Raw genomic sequence first — 17,621 nt, 5'->3', positions numbered from 1 at the left:
ACTTAGAAAGAATTGTGGTTTTTATGAACTGAATAGTTGATTAAGGCTAGTAATTGTTGAAAGCGGCACTTCAAAGCAGAAATCCTCAAAATTTTCTTATTATAAGTGGTATTACAAAAAATACCTTATTCTAATTAATTTTTTTAATGTCATATACCATGAGGACATGTAGTAATCTACTGTATCAATTTAAAATAAAAGATACTAGATCTAAATAATGAGTGGATTATTAGGTTTTAACTTGTTAAATTTGGGAATGACTATCCAGAGCGATATCAGACATCCAGCCTACTAGATGTCTCAGGGACACATAAATAAAATGTGTTCAACACGAAAATCCTTATTTTTGTCCCCAGACCCATTTCTGTATCTCCGTTTCAGTGAATGAAACCATTAGCCACTTAATTGCCCAGACTAGAAATATATGAACCTTTATTGTTTGTTTCCTTTCCCTTATCCTTAGACATTTTATTAATTACTAAATGGTATCAATTCTACCTAGTAAAGAATTCTCACTCTATTTTACCTGTTACTACTGTCACAAGTCTAGATCACCTTTATTTCTCTTCTGGATTACTGTAGTCAGCTCCTATTTTTTCTCTTATCTCTCTTTTTGCCCCTTTCTAATTCATTATCCATCTTGTAGCTACAATATTCTTTCTTAAAATGCACTTGATTACATTGCCTTTATTAAAAGTCCCATTGTCTTGCTTCTTTAGTGTATCAACTCTGCACCATCTGGCATTTGCTTCTCTTTAGTCTTCTTCCTTACCTTTCCTCCCTCCATACATTTCCTGTTAGTCCAGCTAAGATTTTTTTCCCTCAGATGTGCCATGCTTTCTCTCATCCCCAGATGTTTTGTACAAATGATTCCCTTGAGTTCTTTCCGCTGGGTTCTTCAACTGTTTCCCACCCACTCCTTGCCCTTCATCCCTGACCTGTTCTGTGTGGTTAGTTCCTTCAAGTTTCAGCTTTAGGATGTCACTTCTTTTTGGAGACATTCCCTTAATTCTCTCTCTCTTACCTTCACAAAAGGTCTTATCTTGGTGCTTTTCTTATGTGCTGCCAAAGCATCATCTACTTCCTTTGTTATATGCTTATCATATTGGATGGTAATTGTTTATTTAATTGCATGTCTTCCTGCTAGTTTATGTGTCAGTAACAGCAGAGACCATAGTTTTCTGGTTGACGTATAATGCTTGGTGCCTACCCTAAGGTGGGCACTAAATAAATGTTTGCTGAATGACCAAATGAGTAAAAGTATTAAAAAAATACAGGAAAGTAGCTCTTTTCGTAATACCTTTGCTTTGCTGTTTATTCCCTTCTCCCTCCTTTTTTGGTAGATGCGATAAGCTAAAACTTATTTCATGAATCATTATATATATAGTTATAACTTGGGATTCATATTCATTTCAGTCCATTATTATATTTTCCAGGCTGGCTTATTTATTGACAAAGGTGTCAAAACAACCAATGCTAGTGCTGCTGACCCAAGGGAGTACCTCTGTTTGGATAACAGTGCAAGGTAGAACTGGTCCTTTTAAATCACACTCAAGCCATATCTTGCCAAAGTAAAACTTTCTGAGTTAAGCTGTTGTGCTCTTTCTCCAGTAACATATTTAAACTGAAGTTTTCAGGGTTTGTAGGAGGGTCTTGGAAAAACATTTATTTTGCTGTTCTAGGTCCTGTGGCTGGGCTTTTCATCTTATTGAGATGCCAAAGAAATTGATGCTTTTTCTCTTTTTGACAGTTGTAAATTGATGTTAGAGAGAGTTGTAGAAAGAGAGAAAAAGAAGAGAGATATGTTGAAAAAGGGTTCAAAATTTTGCCAAAAGTAGAATATGATTCATTGAAAAACAGGTTAAGCTAAGATGTTTTAATATAATCCCTGAAAACCAAGGCATATATAATTTATTGTTAGTGGTCAAAATGGAATGTTGCGTTGAATCTATTTCAAAGGGAAAAGTCTCAAACTTGATGATTAAGCTAGTTCTGGTTCAGTTGTTCGTAGTCTCAGATTCATATCATAGCTGGGCTATGTGTTACTCTCCTTTATAACCACAAAATGTGGTTGGGCTATGGATCAGGATTTCAACAAAGTTTTTTTTTTACGTGCTGTATATGAGCCAAAATAAATAAAATGTCTCCAATGGAAACAAAATTTTCTGGAAAAGATGGCAACTTAAGGTCATATTCAGTAGAAGCTGTGTACATGTTATTTTTCTATACTTCAAGTTGATTGACCAACTAAAGGATCTGAAAGGGTGCTAGGTACTAGGCTCTGTTGACAGTTATTTAAGAAAAGGATGACAGGCACTATTGTTCACAAGGGAATAAAGTAGGAGTCACACTGGAGGTCGGTAAAGCAGAATCCTTGTGACAGTAATAAAGGTCGGGAGAAAACTGGGCAAATAAGTTAGTAAAATTAATCATTGTTAAAGGTCAAGTTGAGCCTGAAATATATTAAAACAATGATCAGAAAACATTTGAGAAGTGGAGAAATTGTGGGCATTGTTTAAATAAAACACAAGGAAGGTACTGGACACCTAATAGCTGAGCAAGATATGACATGGAAAAAGGAGATAAACTTGAGATGAAAAAGGAGCATACAGATGACAACAAATTATGAACCAAAAAGAGAATATTAACTGACAAAACAAAGAAATCTTTGCTAGAAGATTGCTGCTGCTTTTTAAAAGAGTTTGTTACAACTGGTAGAACTAATAATGTGTACTTTGCTAAGTTAGTATTAACAGAAAAATCTTTATACACAGCACAACTGACTCTCTTATCTGCCTTAAAAAATTACATGTGTGTGTATAAATGGATGGATGAGAAAATATATTTCAGAATCTATTGATATTTTCATTATACTTGACAATAAAACAACTTGTTCATAGTGGCCTAAGAAGTTCTTTACCGTGTGTGAGTGTATGATATTATGATAATGGTATTCTTTCCTCTGCTCTCTATTACTTTTATTACTAGTTTATAAATACGTACATATTGGTAAGGAATTAGACTCCATTTGGAAGTTGTTATTGAAAAGAACTGATTATAGGAGAGGAGAAACAAGACATTTGGCAGCTAGTATATACATTTAATTTTGTATAAACTAATGTATAAGATATGCCCTCATGCATTCATGCAGTTCAGACGTGAGTAAAAATGATAAAACTCAAACACAAATGAGTAATAAGCCAGCCCATGAATTAAACATCAGGCTCATGGGATCCAGAAGATATTTAGTCTGTTCATCAAAGGGGAAGTTGACCTAATAGTTAATCAGATGAGCCTTTCCTTGTGTCTTCAAGATATGAAATTACAGGAATGCAAAGATGGGATATTTTAAATCCAGAAAGCTCCCAGTTTAAGGTTGGGAAATTTCATCTAAAAGGGTAAAAGAGCATGAGAACCAACTAGTGCATTTAAAGCAGAGGACAGTTAAGGGAGAGTTGGGAAGTGGGCTGAAGGCTTATACATGAAGGTGATAGAAAATTAACTGCATTTTCTACATACCAAATGGGAAAGAGGTTGAAAAATAAAGGTTATCCGAGCAAGTGGTCAGTGATTTATATGGATAGAAATTTCAGAAAAAATGAGATGACTACAGCAGAAAATCAGATGTTGCTTTACTGTACTTTTTTTTTTTTTCTTTTTGGCTTTCTTTTAGAACATTGTGTAGTTTCCTTACCAGAACTCTTCCATCTGCTTGATATTATGTGATGACTGCAAAGCTGTTTGGCAGCAACTACAATGCCAGAAGAGTGGGTGATGGCTCAGAGTCAGACTTTTTACCCCTTAGGTCAGAGCCATTTAGTGTAAGGGGTTATGTTCACAATCTAAGGGTGGATGTAGCGCTTTCTAGATTGGTCTTACCATCCGTTCTCCATTATCCTTTCACCAAGTAGCAGCTAATGACCAGTTAAAAAGTGAAATCCGGTTATATCACTGCCCTGACTCCATGTTTCTGATGACTTTCCATCACACTTATTTATTTATCCACCTGCTTTATTGAGATATGATTGACATTTAAAAAGCTGTGCATATATAATGTATAGAACTCGGTAAGTTTGGAGATAAGTACACACCCATGAACTGTCAAGGGCAAAGACTTATCCATCACCTGCCAAAGTTTCCTTCTACCTCCTTTATGGTCGTTATTTTCTTTATTAAAAAAAATTCAATTTTTTGAGGAAAGATCACTTACCTGAAGATCTACTCTCTTAGCAAATTTTAAGTATACAATGCAGTATTTTTAGCTATAGGCACTGTGCTGTAGAGTAGATCTCTAGAATTTATTTATCTTACATAACTAGAGCTTTTGTGCCCTTTGACTATCACTTCCCCATTTCCTCCTCCCTCCAGCCCCTGGCAACCACCATTCTACTTTTACCTTTGCATTTAGAATAAAGAACCACACCCTTGCCTGGCACATGCCTTCCTGTCTATCCTCTCCCTCTTGGTTCTTACTTACCAGCCAATCTGCTTATTGTTCCTTGAATATGCCAAGCTCACTCATGCCTAAGGACCTTTGCACTTGCTGTTTTCTGGGCATAGCTGCTTCTCAAATCATACATATTTGATGAGCACCTACCATGTGCTAGCAACTTTCATAGTGACATTTGTGCAAATGATGTTTCTTTAACGTGTGATTGAAAATCTCAACCTGCTGAATTGGTTTTTGTAAAGCTGTGTAGTTTTTCTCTCCCCACCTGCCCAGCTTTGTAAGATTATGATGGAAATGATCTTTTTTTAAATTAGGTGGCCTTATGGAATTATTTGAGTTGTTACAGTTGACAGGGTTTTTTTTTGTTTTTTTTGGGGGGGGTGCCATGCTGCATGGCATGTGGGATCTTACTTCCCGGACTAGGGATCAAACCCATGCCCCTTGCCGTGGAAGTGCGGAGTGCTAACCACTGAACTGCCAGGGAATTCCCAGTAAACAGGTTTTGTTTTGTTTTTTTTTAAGAAAAAAATTTATTTTGAATTTTTGAATTTTATTTTATTTATTTTTTTAGACAGCAGGTTCTTATTAGTTATCCATTTTATACACATCAGTGTATATATGTCAATCCCAATCTCCCAATTCATCACACCACCACCACCCCCCACCCCTGCTTTCCCCCCTTGGTGTCGATACGTTTATTCTCTACATCTGTGTCTCTATTTCTGCCCTGCAAACCGGTTCATCTGTACCATTTTTCTAGGTTCCACATGTATGCGTTAATATACGATACTTGTTTTTCTCTTTCTGACTTCACTCTGTATGACAGTCTCTATATGCATCCACCTCTCTAAAAATGATCCAATTTCGTTCATTTTTATGGCTGAGTAATATTCCATTGTATATGTGTACGACATCTTCTTTATCCATTCGTCTGTCGATGGGCCTTCAGGTTGCTTCCACGTCCTGGCTATTGTAAATAGTGCTGTGATGAACATTGTGGTGCATGTGTCTTTTTGAATTATGGTTTTCTCTGGGTATATGTCCAGTAGTGGGATTGCTGGGTCATATGGTAACTCTATTTTTAGTTTTTTCAGGAACCTCCATACTGTTCTCCATAGTGGCAGTATCAATTTACATTCCCACCAACAGTGCAAGAGGGTTCCCTTTTCTCCACACCCTCTCCAGCATTTGTTGTTTGTAGATTTTCTGATGATGCCCATTCTAACTGGTGTGAGGTGATACCGCATTGTAGTTTTGATTTGCATTTCTCTAATAGTGATGTTGAGCAGTTTTTCATGTGCTTCTTGGCCATCTGTGTGTCTTTGGAGAAATGTCTATTTACGTCTTCTGCCCATTTCTTGCTTGGGTTGTTTGTTTTTTTAATATTGAGCTGTATGAGCTGTTTATATATTTTGGAGATTAATCCTTTGGAGATTCGTTTGCAAATATTTTCTCCCATTCTGAGGGTTGTCTTTTCGTCTTGTTTGTAGTTTCCTTTGCTTTGCAAAAGCTTTTAAGTTTCATTAGGTCCCATTTGTTTATTTTTGTTTTTATTTCCATTACTCTAGGAGGTGGATCAAAAAAGATATTGCTGTGATTTATGTCAAAGAGTGTTCTTCCTATGTTTTCCTCTAAGAGTTTTATAGTGTCTGGTCTTACATTTAGGTCTCTAATCCATTTTGAGTTTATTTTTGTGTATGGTGTTAGGGAGTATTCTAATTTCATTCTTTTACTTGTAGCTGTCCAATTTTCCCAGCACCACTTATTGAAGACACTGTCTTTTCTCCATTGTATATCCTTGCCTCCTTTGTCATAGATTAGTTGACCATAGGTGCGTGGGTTTATCTCTGGGCTTTCTGTCCTGTTCCATTGATCTATGTTTCTGTTTTTGTGCCAGTACCATATTGTCTTGATTACTGTAGCTTTGTAGTATAGTCTGAAATCAGGGAGTCTGATTCTTCCAGCTCCGTTTTTTTCCCTCAAGACTGCTTTGGCTATTCAGGGTCTTTTGTGTCTCCATACAAATTTTAAGATTTTTTGTTCTAGTTCTGTAAAAAATGCCATTGGTAATTTGATAGGGATTACATTGAATCTGTAGATTACTTTGGGTAGTATAGTCATTTTCACAACGTTGATTCTTCCAATTCAAGAACATGGTATATCTCTTCATCTGTTTGTATCGTCTTTAATTTTTTTCATCAGTGTCTTATAGTTTTCTGCATACGGGTCTTTTGTCTCCCTAGGTAGGTTTATTCCTGGGTATTTTATTCTTTTTGTTGCATTGGTAAATGGGAGTGTTTGCTTAATTTCTCTTTCAGATTTTTCTTCATTAGTGTATAGGAATGCGAGAGATTTCTGCATTAATTTTGTATCCTGCTACTTTACCAAATTCATTGATTAGCTCTAGTAGTTTTCTGGTAGCATCTTTAGGATTCTCTATGTATAGTATCATGTAATCTGCAAACAGTGACAGTTTTACTTCTTCTTTTCCAATTTGTATTCCTTTTATTTCTTTTTCTTCTCTGATTACCTTGCTGTGTTGAATAATAGTGGTGAGAGTGGACATTCTTGTCTTGTTCCTGATCTTAGAGGAGATGCTTTCAGTTTTTCACCATTGAGAATGATGTTTGCTGTGGGTTTGTCGTATTTGGCCTTTATTATGTTGAGGTAGGTTCCCTCAATGCCCACTTTCTGGAGAGTTTTTATCATAAATGGGTGTTGAATTTTGTCAAAAGCTTTTTCTGTATCTATTGAGATGATCATATGGTTTTTCTTCTTCAATTTGTTAATACGGTGTATCACATTGATTGACTTGTGTATATTGAAGAATCGTTGCATCCCTGGGATAAATCCCAGTTGATCATGGTGCATGATCCTTTTAATGTGTTATTGGATTCTGTTTGCTAGTATTTTGTTGAGGATTTTTGCATCTATATTCATCAGTGGTATTGGTCTGTCATTTTCTTTTGTTGTAGTATCTTTGTCTGGTTTTGGTATCACGGTGATGGTGGCCTCATAGAATGAGTTTGGGAGTGCTCCTTCCTCTGCAGTTTTTTGGAAGAGTTTGAGAAGAATGGGTGTTATCTCTTCTCTAAATGTTTGATAGAATTCACCTGTGAAGCCATCTGGTCCTGGACTATTGTTGGAAGATTTTGTTGTTGTTGTTGTTGGCAGTTTTTAAATCACAGTTTCAATTTCATTACTTGTGATTGGTCTGTTCATATTTTCTATTTCTTCCTGGTTCAGTCTTGGAAGGTTATACTTTTCTAAGAATTTGTCCATTTCTTCCAGGTTGTCCATTTTATTGGCATAGAGTTGCTTGTAGTAGTCTCTTAGGATGCTTTGTATTTCTGTGATGTCTGTTGTAACTTCTCCTTTTTCATTTCTAATTTTATTGACTTGAGCCCTCTCCCTCTTTTTCTTGATGAGTCTGGCTAATGGTTTATCAATTTTGTTTATCTTCTCAAAGAACCAGCTTTTAGTTTTATTGATCCTTGCTATTGTTTTCTTTTTTTCTACTTCATTTATTTCTGCTCTGATCTTTATGATTTCCTTCCTTCTACAAACTTTGGGTTTTGTTTGTTCTTCTCTCTCTAGTTCCTTTAGGTGTAAGGTTAGATGTTTATTTGAGATTTTTCTTGTTTCTTGAGGTAGGCTTGTATTGCTATAAACTTCCCTCTTAGAACTGCTTTTGCTGCATCCCATAAGTTTTGGATCGTCGTGTTTTCATTTTCATTTGTCTCTAGGTATTTTTTGATTTCCTCTTTGATTTCTTCCGTGATCTCTTGGTTATTTAGTAACATATTGTTTAGCCTCCATGTGTTTGTGTTTTGTACATTTTTTCCCCTGTAATTGATTTCTAATCTCATAGCATTGTGGTCAGAAAAGGTGCTTGATATGATTTCAGTTTTCTTAAATTTACTGAGGCTTGATTTGTGACCCAAGGTGTGATCTATCCTGGAGAATGTTCCATGCGCACTTGAAAAGAAAGTGTAATCTGCTGTTTTTGGATGGAATGTCCTATAAATATCAATTAAATCTATCTGGTCTATTGTGTCATTTAAAGCTTGTGTCTCCTTATTAATTTTCTGTTTGGATGATCTGTCCATTGGTGTAAGTGAGGTGTTAATGTCCCCCACTATTGCTGTGTTACTGTTGATTTCCTCTTTTATAGCTGTTAGCAGTTGCCTTATGTATTGGGGTGCTCCTATGTTGGGTGCATATATATTTATAATTGTTATATCTTCTTGGATTGATCCCTTGATCATTATGTAGTGACCTTCCTTGTCTCTTGTAACATTCTTTATTTTAAAGTCTATTTTATCTGATATGAGTATTGCTACTCCAGGTTTCTTTTGATTTCCATTTGCATGGAATATCTTTTTCCATCCCCTCACTTTCAGTCTGTATGTGTCCCTAGGTCTGAAGTGAGTCTCTTGTAGACAGCCTATATATGGGTCTTGTTTTTGTATCCATTCAGCGAGCCTGTGTCTTTTGGTTGGAACATTTAATCCATTCACGTTTAAGGTAATTATCAATATGTGTGTTCCTATTAGCATTTTCTTAATTGTTTTGGGTTTGTTTTTGTAAGTCCTTTTCTTCTTTTGTGTTTCCCACTTAGAGAAGTTTCTTTAACATTTGTTGTAGAGCTGGTTTGGTGTTGCTGAATTCTCTTAGCTTTTGCTTTTCTGTAAAGCTTTTGATTTCTCCGTCAAATCTGAATGAGATCCTTGCCGGGTAGAGTAATCTGGGTTGTAGTTTCTTCCCTTTTATCACTTTAAATATATCATGCCACTCCCTTCTGGCTTGTTGAGTTTCTGCTGTGAAATCAGCTGTTAACCTTATGGGAGTTCCCTTGTATGTTATTTGTTGTTTTTCCCTTGTTGCTTTCAGTAATTTTTCTTTGTCTTTAATTTTTGTGAATTTGATTACTATGTGTCTCAGTGTGTTTCTCCTTGGGTTTATCCTGCCTGGGGTTCTCTGCGCTTCCTGGACTTGGGTGGCTATTTCCTTTCCCATGTTAGGGAAGTTTTCGACTATAATCTCTTCAAATATTTTCTTGCGTCCTTTCTCTCTGTCTTCTCCTTTTGGGACCCGTATTATGTGAATGTTGTTGTGTTTAATGTTTTCCCAGAGGTCTCTTAGACTGTCTTCATTTCTTTTCATTCTTTTTTCTTTATTCTGTTCTGTGGCAGTGAATTCCACCTTTCTGTCTTCCGGGTCACTTATGCGTTCTTCTGCCTCAGTTATTCTGCTATTGATTCCTTCTAGTGTATTTTTCATTTCAGTTATTGTATTGTTCATCTCTGTTTGTTTGTTCTTTAATTCTTCTAGGTGTTTGTTTGTTCTTTAATTCTTCTAGGTCTTTGTTAAACATTTCTTGCATCTTCTCGATCTTTGCCTCCATTCTTTTTCCAAGGTCCTGGATCATCTTCACTATCATTATTCTGAATTCTTTTTCTGGAAGGTTGCCTATCTCCACTTCATTTAGTTGTTTTCTGGGGTTTTATCTTGTTCCTCCATCTGGTACACAGTCCTCTGCCTTTTCATTTTGTCTGTGTTTCTGTGAATGTGGTTTTCCTTCCGCAGGCTGCAGAATTGTAGTTCTTGTTGCTTCTGCTGTCTGCCCTCTGGTGGATGAGGCTATCTAAGAGGCTTGTGCAAGTTTCCTGATGCTAGGGACTGGTGGTAGGTAGAGCTGGGTATTGCTTTGGTGGGCAGAGCTCAGTAAAACTTTAATCTGCTTGTCTGCTGATGGGTGGAGCTGGGTTCCCTCCCTGTTCGTTGTTTGGCCTGAGGCGACCCAACACTGAAGCCTACCTGGCCTTTGGTGGGGCTAATGGCAGACTGTGGGAGGGCTTACGCTAAGGAGTACTTCCCAGAACTTTTGCCGCCAGTGTCCTTGTCCTCATGGTGAGACAGAGCCACCTCCCGCCTCTGCAGGTGACCCTCCAGTCCTAGCAGGTAGGTCTGGTTCAGTCTCCTATGGGGTCACTGCTCCTTCCCCTGGGTCCTGATGCGCACACTACTTTGTGTGTGCCCGCCAAGAGTGCAGTTTCTGTTTCCCCCAGTCCTGTCGAAGTCCTGCAGTCAAATCCCGCTAGCCTTCAGAGTCTGATTCTCTAGGAATTCCTCCTCCCGTTGCCAGCCCCCCAGATTGGGAAGCATGACATGGGGCTCAGAACCTTCACTCCAGTGGGTGATCTTCTGTGGTATAAGTGTACTCCAGTTTTTGAGTCACCTACCCAGCAGTTATAGGATTTGATTTTTTTGTGATTGAGCCCCTCCTACCGTCTCATTGTGGCGTCTCGTTTGTCTTTGGATGTGGGGTATCTTTTTTGGTGAGTTCCATTGTCTTCCTGTCATTCATTGTTCAGCAGTTAGTTGTGATTCCGTTGCTCTCGCAGGAGGGAGTGAGCGCACGTCCTTCTACTCCGCCATCTTGAACGAATCTCCCTGGTTAACAGTTTTTGATACTAATTTTTTTTGACGTTTTCATTAAGGTCCTTGTAAATGTTTTACAAGGACGAGAAAGAAAAAGTAACATTCAGTCTTTATAATTAATAAGTCAATGAAATACAATCTTTTTTTAAGTGCTGATACTTTTTTTCTTTATATTTTTTATTATAGTAGATTTACAATATTAGTTTCAGGTATACAACATAGTGATTCAATATTTTTATAGGTTATACTCCGTTTAAAGTTATTATAAAAGAATGGCTAGATTTCCCTGTGCTGTACAATATATCCTTGTTGCTTATTTATTTCATACATAGTAGTTTGTATGTCTTAATCCCATACCCTTATGTTGCCCCCCCATCTACTCTCTCCTCACTGGTAACTACTAGTTTGTTCTCTGTGTCTGTGAGTCTGTTTCTGTTTTGTTATATTCATTTGTTTGTTTTATTTTTTAGGTTACACTTATAAGTGATAATATAGAGTATTTGTCTTTCTCTGTCTGACTTATTTCACTAAGTAGAATACCCTTTAGGTCCATCCACGTTGCAAATGGCAGAATTTCATTCTTTTTTATGGCTGAGTAATATTCCACAAATATAATCTATTTTAAATTTAGGCTTTTTAAAGATATTGAATCCAATTTTCTCTCTACCTAAAACATTTCACCAGCACACAACTCAAATAATGCTCTGGTTCACGTATATGTATGTTGAAATATATGATTAATTTACTCAGTAAGTTTATATTAATATCATGTAGCTTGAGAATTTGTGAAAACATACTATATTTCCTGGTCTGAGGTTTTTTTGTTTATCTTTGAAATGGTTTCAGTGCTTAGAGTGTTCTGTAATGTCCCTTTTATAATATAAATTGATTAAAAATAAACTATGAAATATGAAAGCAGTTCTCTGCAAATTTGTATTTTTTTTCAATATTTGAAATGCAAATAATTAAGTTGTGTCTTAAGGAGTTTTTTTTTAGATTTGTTTTGTTCAAAGTTAAATTCTGCTTTTTGACACTTAAGCTTATAATCGTAAATAGCTTATTTACATTGCCTTTTCATTACTCTTTTTAAAAGTCCTTTTTTTTTTTTTTTTTTTTTTTTCTCCTAACCCCAAGGTTTCGGCCTCATCAGGATGCAGACCCTGAAAAGCCACGTGTTGCTGCTTTAATTGACAGGCTCATTGCTTTTAAAAATAATGATAACGGAGCTTGGGTCAGAGGGGGAGACATTGTCGTTCAGAATTCAGCGTGGGTATTCTCTATGAAATTATTATCTGATGACACTGATGTATTTATTTTTTAAGGCTATTTTTAAAAACCCAGTAGACTGAAAGTACAGTGGTGGTTTCTGGAATCATAGTATCATTACTAATAGAACAAGCTCTGAGGAAATATGCTAGCATTAACTGACTGCAAATGTTTGGAATCGTCTCATTCTGCTGCTTTTATTGGAACTGAACTTGTCTGGTGACATGAGAGCTTTTTGATGAGATTGAACAGAAACTGGGACTTTTAACTTTATGTAACAAACATGGTCTATGTCAGAGAGCTAAATAAAGATTTTGAAACTACCTGCATTTTTTTCCTTCCTTTGGAAACTCAGTTTCCTGATGTTCTTCCACTGCCATTCAAAACAAAAGTTTTGAATTTTCCCTTAATAAGTCTGTTGACTTATGTCTTAACATGACTTGAGGCAGTAAGCATCTTACTTTTCCATTTGTATAATTTTAGGAGAAGTCTGATGTATGTTGAGGTAAGATTTGGTGTTCAGGAGTCTAGAAAAATGTTTTTTTCTGACTGGTACTGATATTAGCTGCTTGGCATTTTACCATCATCTCTGACTTTTATCATGCAAAAAAAATGGATATTGTATAAAATCTGTAGAAATAGCTTGGGTATTAATGTTGAAAAGTTTTGAAGAGAATACCATGATCTAATTGTTAAAAATTAGTCGTTCCTTGATATCCGTGGGGGATTGGTTCCAGGACTCCCCATGGGTACCAAAATCCTGATGCTCAAGTTCCTTATGTAAAATGGCATAGTATTTGCACATAACCTACACACATCCTCCTGTATACTTTAAATCATCTCTATAACTTATTATATCCAAGACAATGTAAATGCTATCTAAATAGTTGTAAATGCAATGTAAACGCTATGTAAAGAGTTGTCAGCACTGGACAAATTTAAGTTTTGCTTTTTGGAATTTTCCAGAATTTTTTTTTTAATATTTCTGATCCACAGTTGGTTTAATCTGTGGGTGCAGAACCCACAGATATGGGGGCCAAGTATGATAAAAATTATAATTATAGCTAACACTTACTTACCTGCTGCTTACTCTGTGCCAGACACTGTTCTAAATAGTTGACACTAATTAGCATTTGAATGCTTTCAAGTATCCTATGAGGAAGCTTATATTATTATTTCAACCTTTAGGTGAGAAAACTGAGGGACAAACAGGTTGAATAACTTGCCGCACAGCTAGTAATTGGCAAAGCTGAGATTGGAACCAGGTGCCTTCACTGTGGAGCCTATGCTTTTCATTATTGGAAAGTGAAATTTTTATGTGGTCTTGGACAGTAAACATTACTGGAACTTCCTGGATTTTATGACAATTAAATATTTTGAGAGAATTACCTCTTCTTATGTGATGTGATAAATTAAAATGTTCCCTCATTCTCTTTTTTCTTATAGATTTGCAGATAATGGAATAGGACTGACCTTTGCCAGGTTTGTAATTACTTTTAAAAATACTTATCTGATTATTTTAAAGCTGTAAGGTAAAATAACCTTGATATATACTTTTTGATAACACAGGAATGTTATATCATTTATTAACATTAAAAAAATTAGCACTCACTTCCTGATGCCACTTGAGGGCCAAAAATACACTTTTATTGATTAATTGAATTTATACCAAAGTAGGAGATGAATCTAGCTGGAATTACACAGAAGAGTAGGCCCACCATATTTTTTGCTTAAAAGAAAACACTTGAGCTTTAGATTCAAGATCTTAAAAAGTAGGGGAATAAAGAGGAAGGGATTAAAAGTTGGGAGCAGATTAAATATTTTCTTTCATAGGAGTTGGTCTAATTTCACAGTGGTCTTTAAGAACTAAACTTTTTATGTTATATATTTTTCTCCAGATAGCAGTTATTCTCATTGCCGTCTTAAACATGCTTGTCCACTAATTATTGTCCAGGGCAAGTTTATTCTCCTCATTTGCAGTATTGTTGCTTGGGACTGAAATAATTAGTTATTGCTGCTAAATTAAATCTCGTTTGTTTAAATCTAATTTGCCAAGCACATATTAATTTATAAGAGGTATGTTCAATTTTGAGGCACCTTTTGATGACTCACTAATATGTATCAGAAAAAGCTACTGGCTACTTTGAAAATTTTTAGGTTTTTAAAGTTATAGCTTGCCTTCATTTGAGGGTCAGTTTAAATTTCCTAGAGATGTGTGGTTAATGATTATTCTCATTTTAACAGTGACGGAAGCTTCCCAAGTGATGAAGGTTCCAGCCAAGAGGTATCTGAATCTCTCTTTGTTGGGGAGAGCAGGAATTACGGATTTCAGGGTGGTCAGAACAAGTATGTAGGCACTGGAGGAATAGACCAGAAGCCTCGGACGTTACCCAGGAACAGGTAAGCATTGCTTTATCAGAGGAGTGTTAAATTTAAACAATAAATGAAAACCTAACCCTTACAAAACTTTCTGTAATAATTCTGTATCGATTGGTTCTCACTGTGACACTTTTCCCACCTTATCTTATTATTATTAAAACTATTATTCTTGTTGTTATTATTGCTATTACTATTGTGTGTATTATCCTCTGGAATTCTGGAGCATTAACTATTAAACACTTTATAGATTTCATTATCAGTTTTATGATGAAGGAACCTATCTTGTTTATCCTTCCTGTATAAGGCCTTATATAAGCTGGTAATCGTTTTTTTTTTTTCCTTCTTGAGAAAATTGCCAAACCATAAACTATGGACATTGAGTCAGTTTTCCCTCAATATGTGATGTTAGTTTTCAGAAATAGCCACTGGAAAAAGGAAATTACCTATTGAAAAGAGTCCTAGAAAATGAGGTGATAGATGCCAAAGCTGACTCAAAACCTAACCACAGCTGTATAATTAACAATGTTTCAGATGTTGAAAGGGTATGGGGGTAGACTTTGGGCATGTTTTATGCCAAAATAATCATAGTCATTAAAATAGTACTTAGTACTAGAAAGATTCTTCAGAACTTTTAGGGAACTATTACGTAATTAATCTGTACCTCAGTTCTGAGACACAGTTTGGAGTTGTCATTTTACTCGTAAGAAAACCAGGTAGAGAAATACTAGTGTTCTAAAGACCTTACATTGGAGCTAATGTCAGAATTCATCAAACATCAATTCCCTTAAAGCTATACACTGTGTCTGGATATTGGGCTAGGACAGGTCAGGGGGATGGGGCAAACAGACAGTTGGCTTTGGGGGACAGGTAATGAGTGTTGGCCGAAGGGCTTAACTAGCTCCTGGCAAAGGGCAGCCTATGCTTGGCTCCTCTCGCCTGTGTTTGTTGTTGGGAAATATTGAACGTCTTTACTATATGCTACGCTATGTGTAGAACTCCTGTTAGACCGTGGAAGCCACTAGGAAAGGAACTTCATGGATTTTTTTTTTTTTTAATATTTTTATTTTATTTGTTTATTTATTTGTTTATTTTTGGCTGTGTTGGGTCTTCGTTTCTGTGCGAGGGCTTTCTCTAGCCGCGGCAAGCGGGGGCCACTCTTCATTGCGGTGCGCGGGCCTCTCACTATCGCGGCCTTGCTTGTTGCAGAGCACAGGCTCCAGACGCGCAGGCTCAGTAATTGTGGCTCACGGGCCCAGTTGCTCCGCGGCATATGGGATCCTCCCAGACCAGGGCTCGAACCCGTGTCCCCTGCATTGGCAGGCAGATTCTCAACCACTGCGCCACCAGGGAAGCCCTCATGGATTTTTAATGGCTAACATTTATTAAATGCTTATGATGTATCAGGCCCTGTTCTAAAATACTTTATTATTCAGTTAATCCTTGCAAAGCTCATTGAGGTAGGTGCTGTCATTATCCTGCTTTATAAGTGAGTAACTTACTAAAAATAGCTAAGGTGGGACTCGAACACTGTTAGTTTGGCTTCAGTGCTCTGCTCTTTACAATTAGGCTAAAGCTGCCTCTTCTGATATGTAAATTAAAGAAAAAAAGCTGTATTAGTTGGGTATGGGCTGCAGTAAAAATGGTGGCCAATTCAATTCCATTATTTTTATTTTACACTGGCCTTTAGTTTTATTTCGAAATGCTATTGCTTCTTTGCTAAGGAGGAATTTTCGAAATGAAGATTCCTAGTTGGTCAATGGATCCAGTTTTTATTTTACTGTATCTTTACAACCTTTTCTATGGCAGATGACCGTTTTGTAATGTATCCTTGGAAACACATCAAGAGGCATAGATTTTTAACTAGGCTATTTGATTTGCTTGCTAGCATCTATGTTTTTATTGTAAAACACCACCAAGTTGTAAACTAATTAGTTGCTATAGAGGTCCTCTGCAATGCCATTAAGAACGTGATAGGGGAAAAACCTAAGGGATCCAGAATATTATGGGTTTTGTACATTAATTATGGTTAATAATATATGATTAGTAGGTTAAGGAGTTTGTGTTGGAACAGAAAGGAGTAAAATGAATAAAACAAATTTCTCAATCTAGCCATCCCCTTTGACATAGTAAGCCTTGCAGACTTACAGTTTTGTACTTTTAGGCATATCATTTCTCCTTATTACTATCATTTAGTGGCTTGAAAGGAGGTTCTCTCTGTTTAAGCACAGATTTGTCTTTTGTTCTCATGCTAGAGATTTTGGAACTAAAGCTAAAGTATATGAGTTATCAGAGAAAAGATCTTAACTGAGTTGATTCAAGGAAGCCAAGTCACCTTTTCAGACAAGCCTCCATTCTATCCAAAATAGCATCTCTCTTCTACCCAGTCTATTGTATTACTATGTCTTTACTTTCTTTAAGCACTTATTATCTGAAATTGTCCATTGTTTTTCTGTTTGCCTTTCTCACTGCAGTGTAGGTTTCATTTGATTGGAGATCTTGCTTGGTTACCACTGTATCCTAGAATTGTGCTTAGTGTATATGGGATATTCAACAGTATTTATAAAACAAGTACACAAGTGAAGTGCTGTTAAAGGGACGGGCCCATATGCATTAAACAAAATCTTGTATTTCAACAGGACATTTCCAATTAGAGGCTTTCAGATCTATGATGGGCCCATTCATGTCACCAGGTGCACTTTCAAACAATATGTGCCAACTCCAGATAGGCATACCAGTGCTATTGGCTTCCTCATGAAGAATTCTTGGCAGATAACCCCCAGGAATAACATCTCCCTTGTGAAGTTTGGTCCACATGTAAGTATGTTCTTATGGTTCCTACACAGTGAGTATGGTGGGAAGAGGAGGGATGGCACATTTCCAAAGACGAAAACACAAACGAAGGGTTCGTACTGAGTTTTTACGATTGGGAGGAGAAATCTATGCAAGAGCAACTCCTAATTCTATGTACTCTGTGCTGCTCCGTTCAAGGTGAGAACAGAAGTGCCATGTGACCTGGGGTATTTCTGATATTCTGGTGATATCTTCAAAGGGAAAATGACTTAAAGTGATGACACGGGGATGG

At 36.6% G+C, this 17,621-nt stretch overlaps 1 protein-coding gene across 6 annotated transcripts in view; it reads left to right on the top strand.

The window, feature by feature from the left end:
* Nucleotides 1–17,621, top strand: part of CEMIP2 (cell migration inducing hyaluronidase 2) — a 78,294-nt gene that overhangs the window by 39,590 nt on the left and 21,083 nt on the right. For all 6 annotated transcript variants that reach the window (XR_014247277.1, XM_082401367.1, XM_082401366.1 and 3 more), the window contains 5 exons: nt 1,437–1,525; nt 12,029–12,160; nt 13,607–13,642; nt 14,405–14,560; nt 17,176–17,353. Coding sequence is in view for 5 of the 6 variants with exons in the window: in XM_082401367.1 (XP_082257493.1) it covers nt 1,437–1,525; nt 12,029–12,160; nt 13,607–13,642; nt 14,405–14,560; nt 17,176–17,353 (591 nt within the window). In the remaining variant the exon portion in view is untranslated. The remainder of the gene's footprint in view (nt 1–1,436; nt 1,526–12,028; nt 12,161–13,606; nt 13,643–14,404; nt 14,561–17,175; nt 17,354–17,621) is intronic.

Source organism: Balaenoptera borealis (assembly GCF_965194805.1).
Source record: "Balaenoptera borealis genome assembly, chromosome: 8".
Lineage (NCBI taxonomy): Eukaryota > Metazoa > Chordata > Mammalia > Artiodactyla > Balaenopteridae > Balaenoptera > Balaenoptera borealis.
The sequence above is the reverse complement of the archived record's forward strand: the minus strand, read 5'-3'. Positions and strand labels throughout refer to the sequence as shown.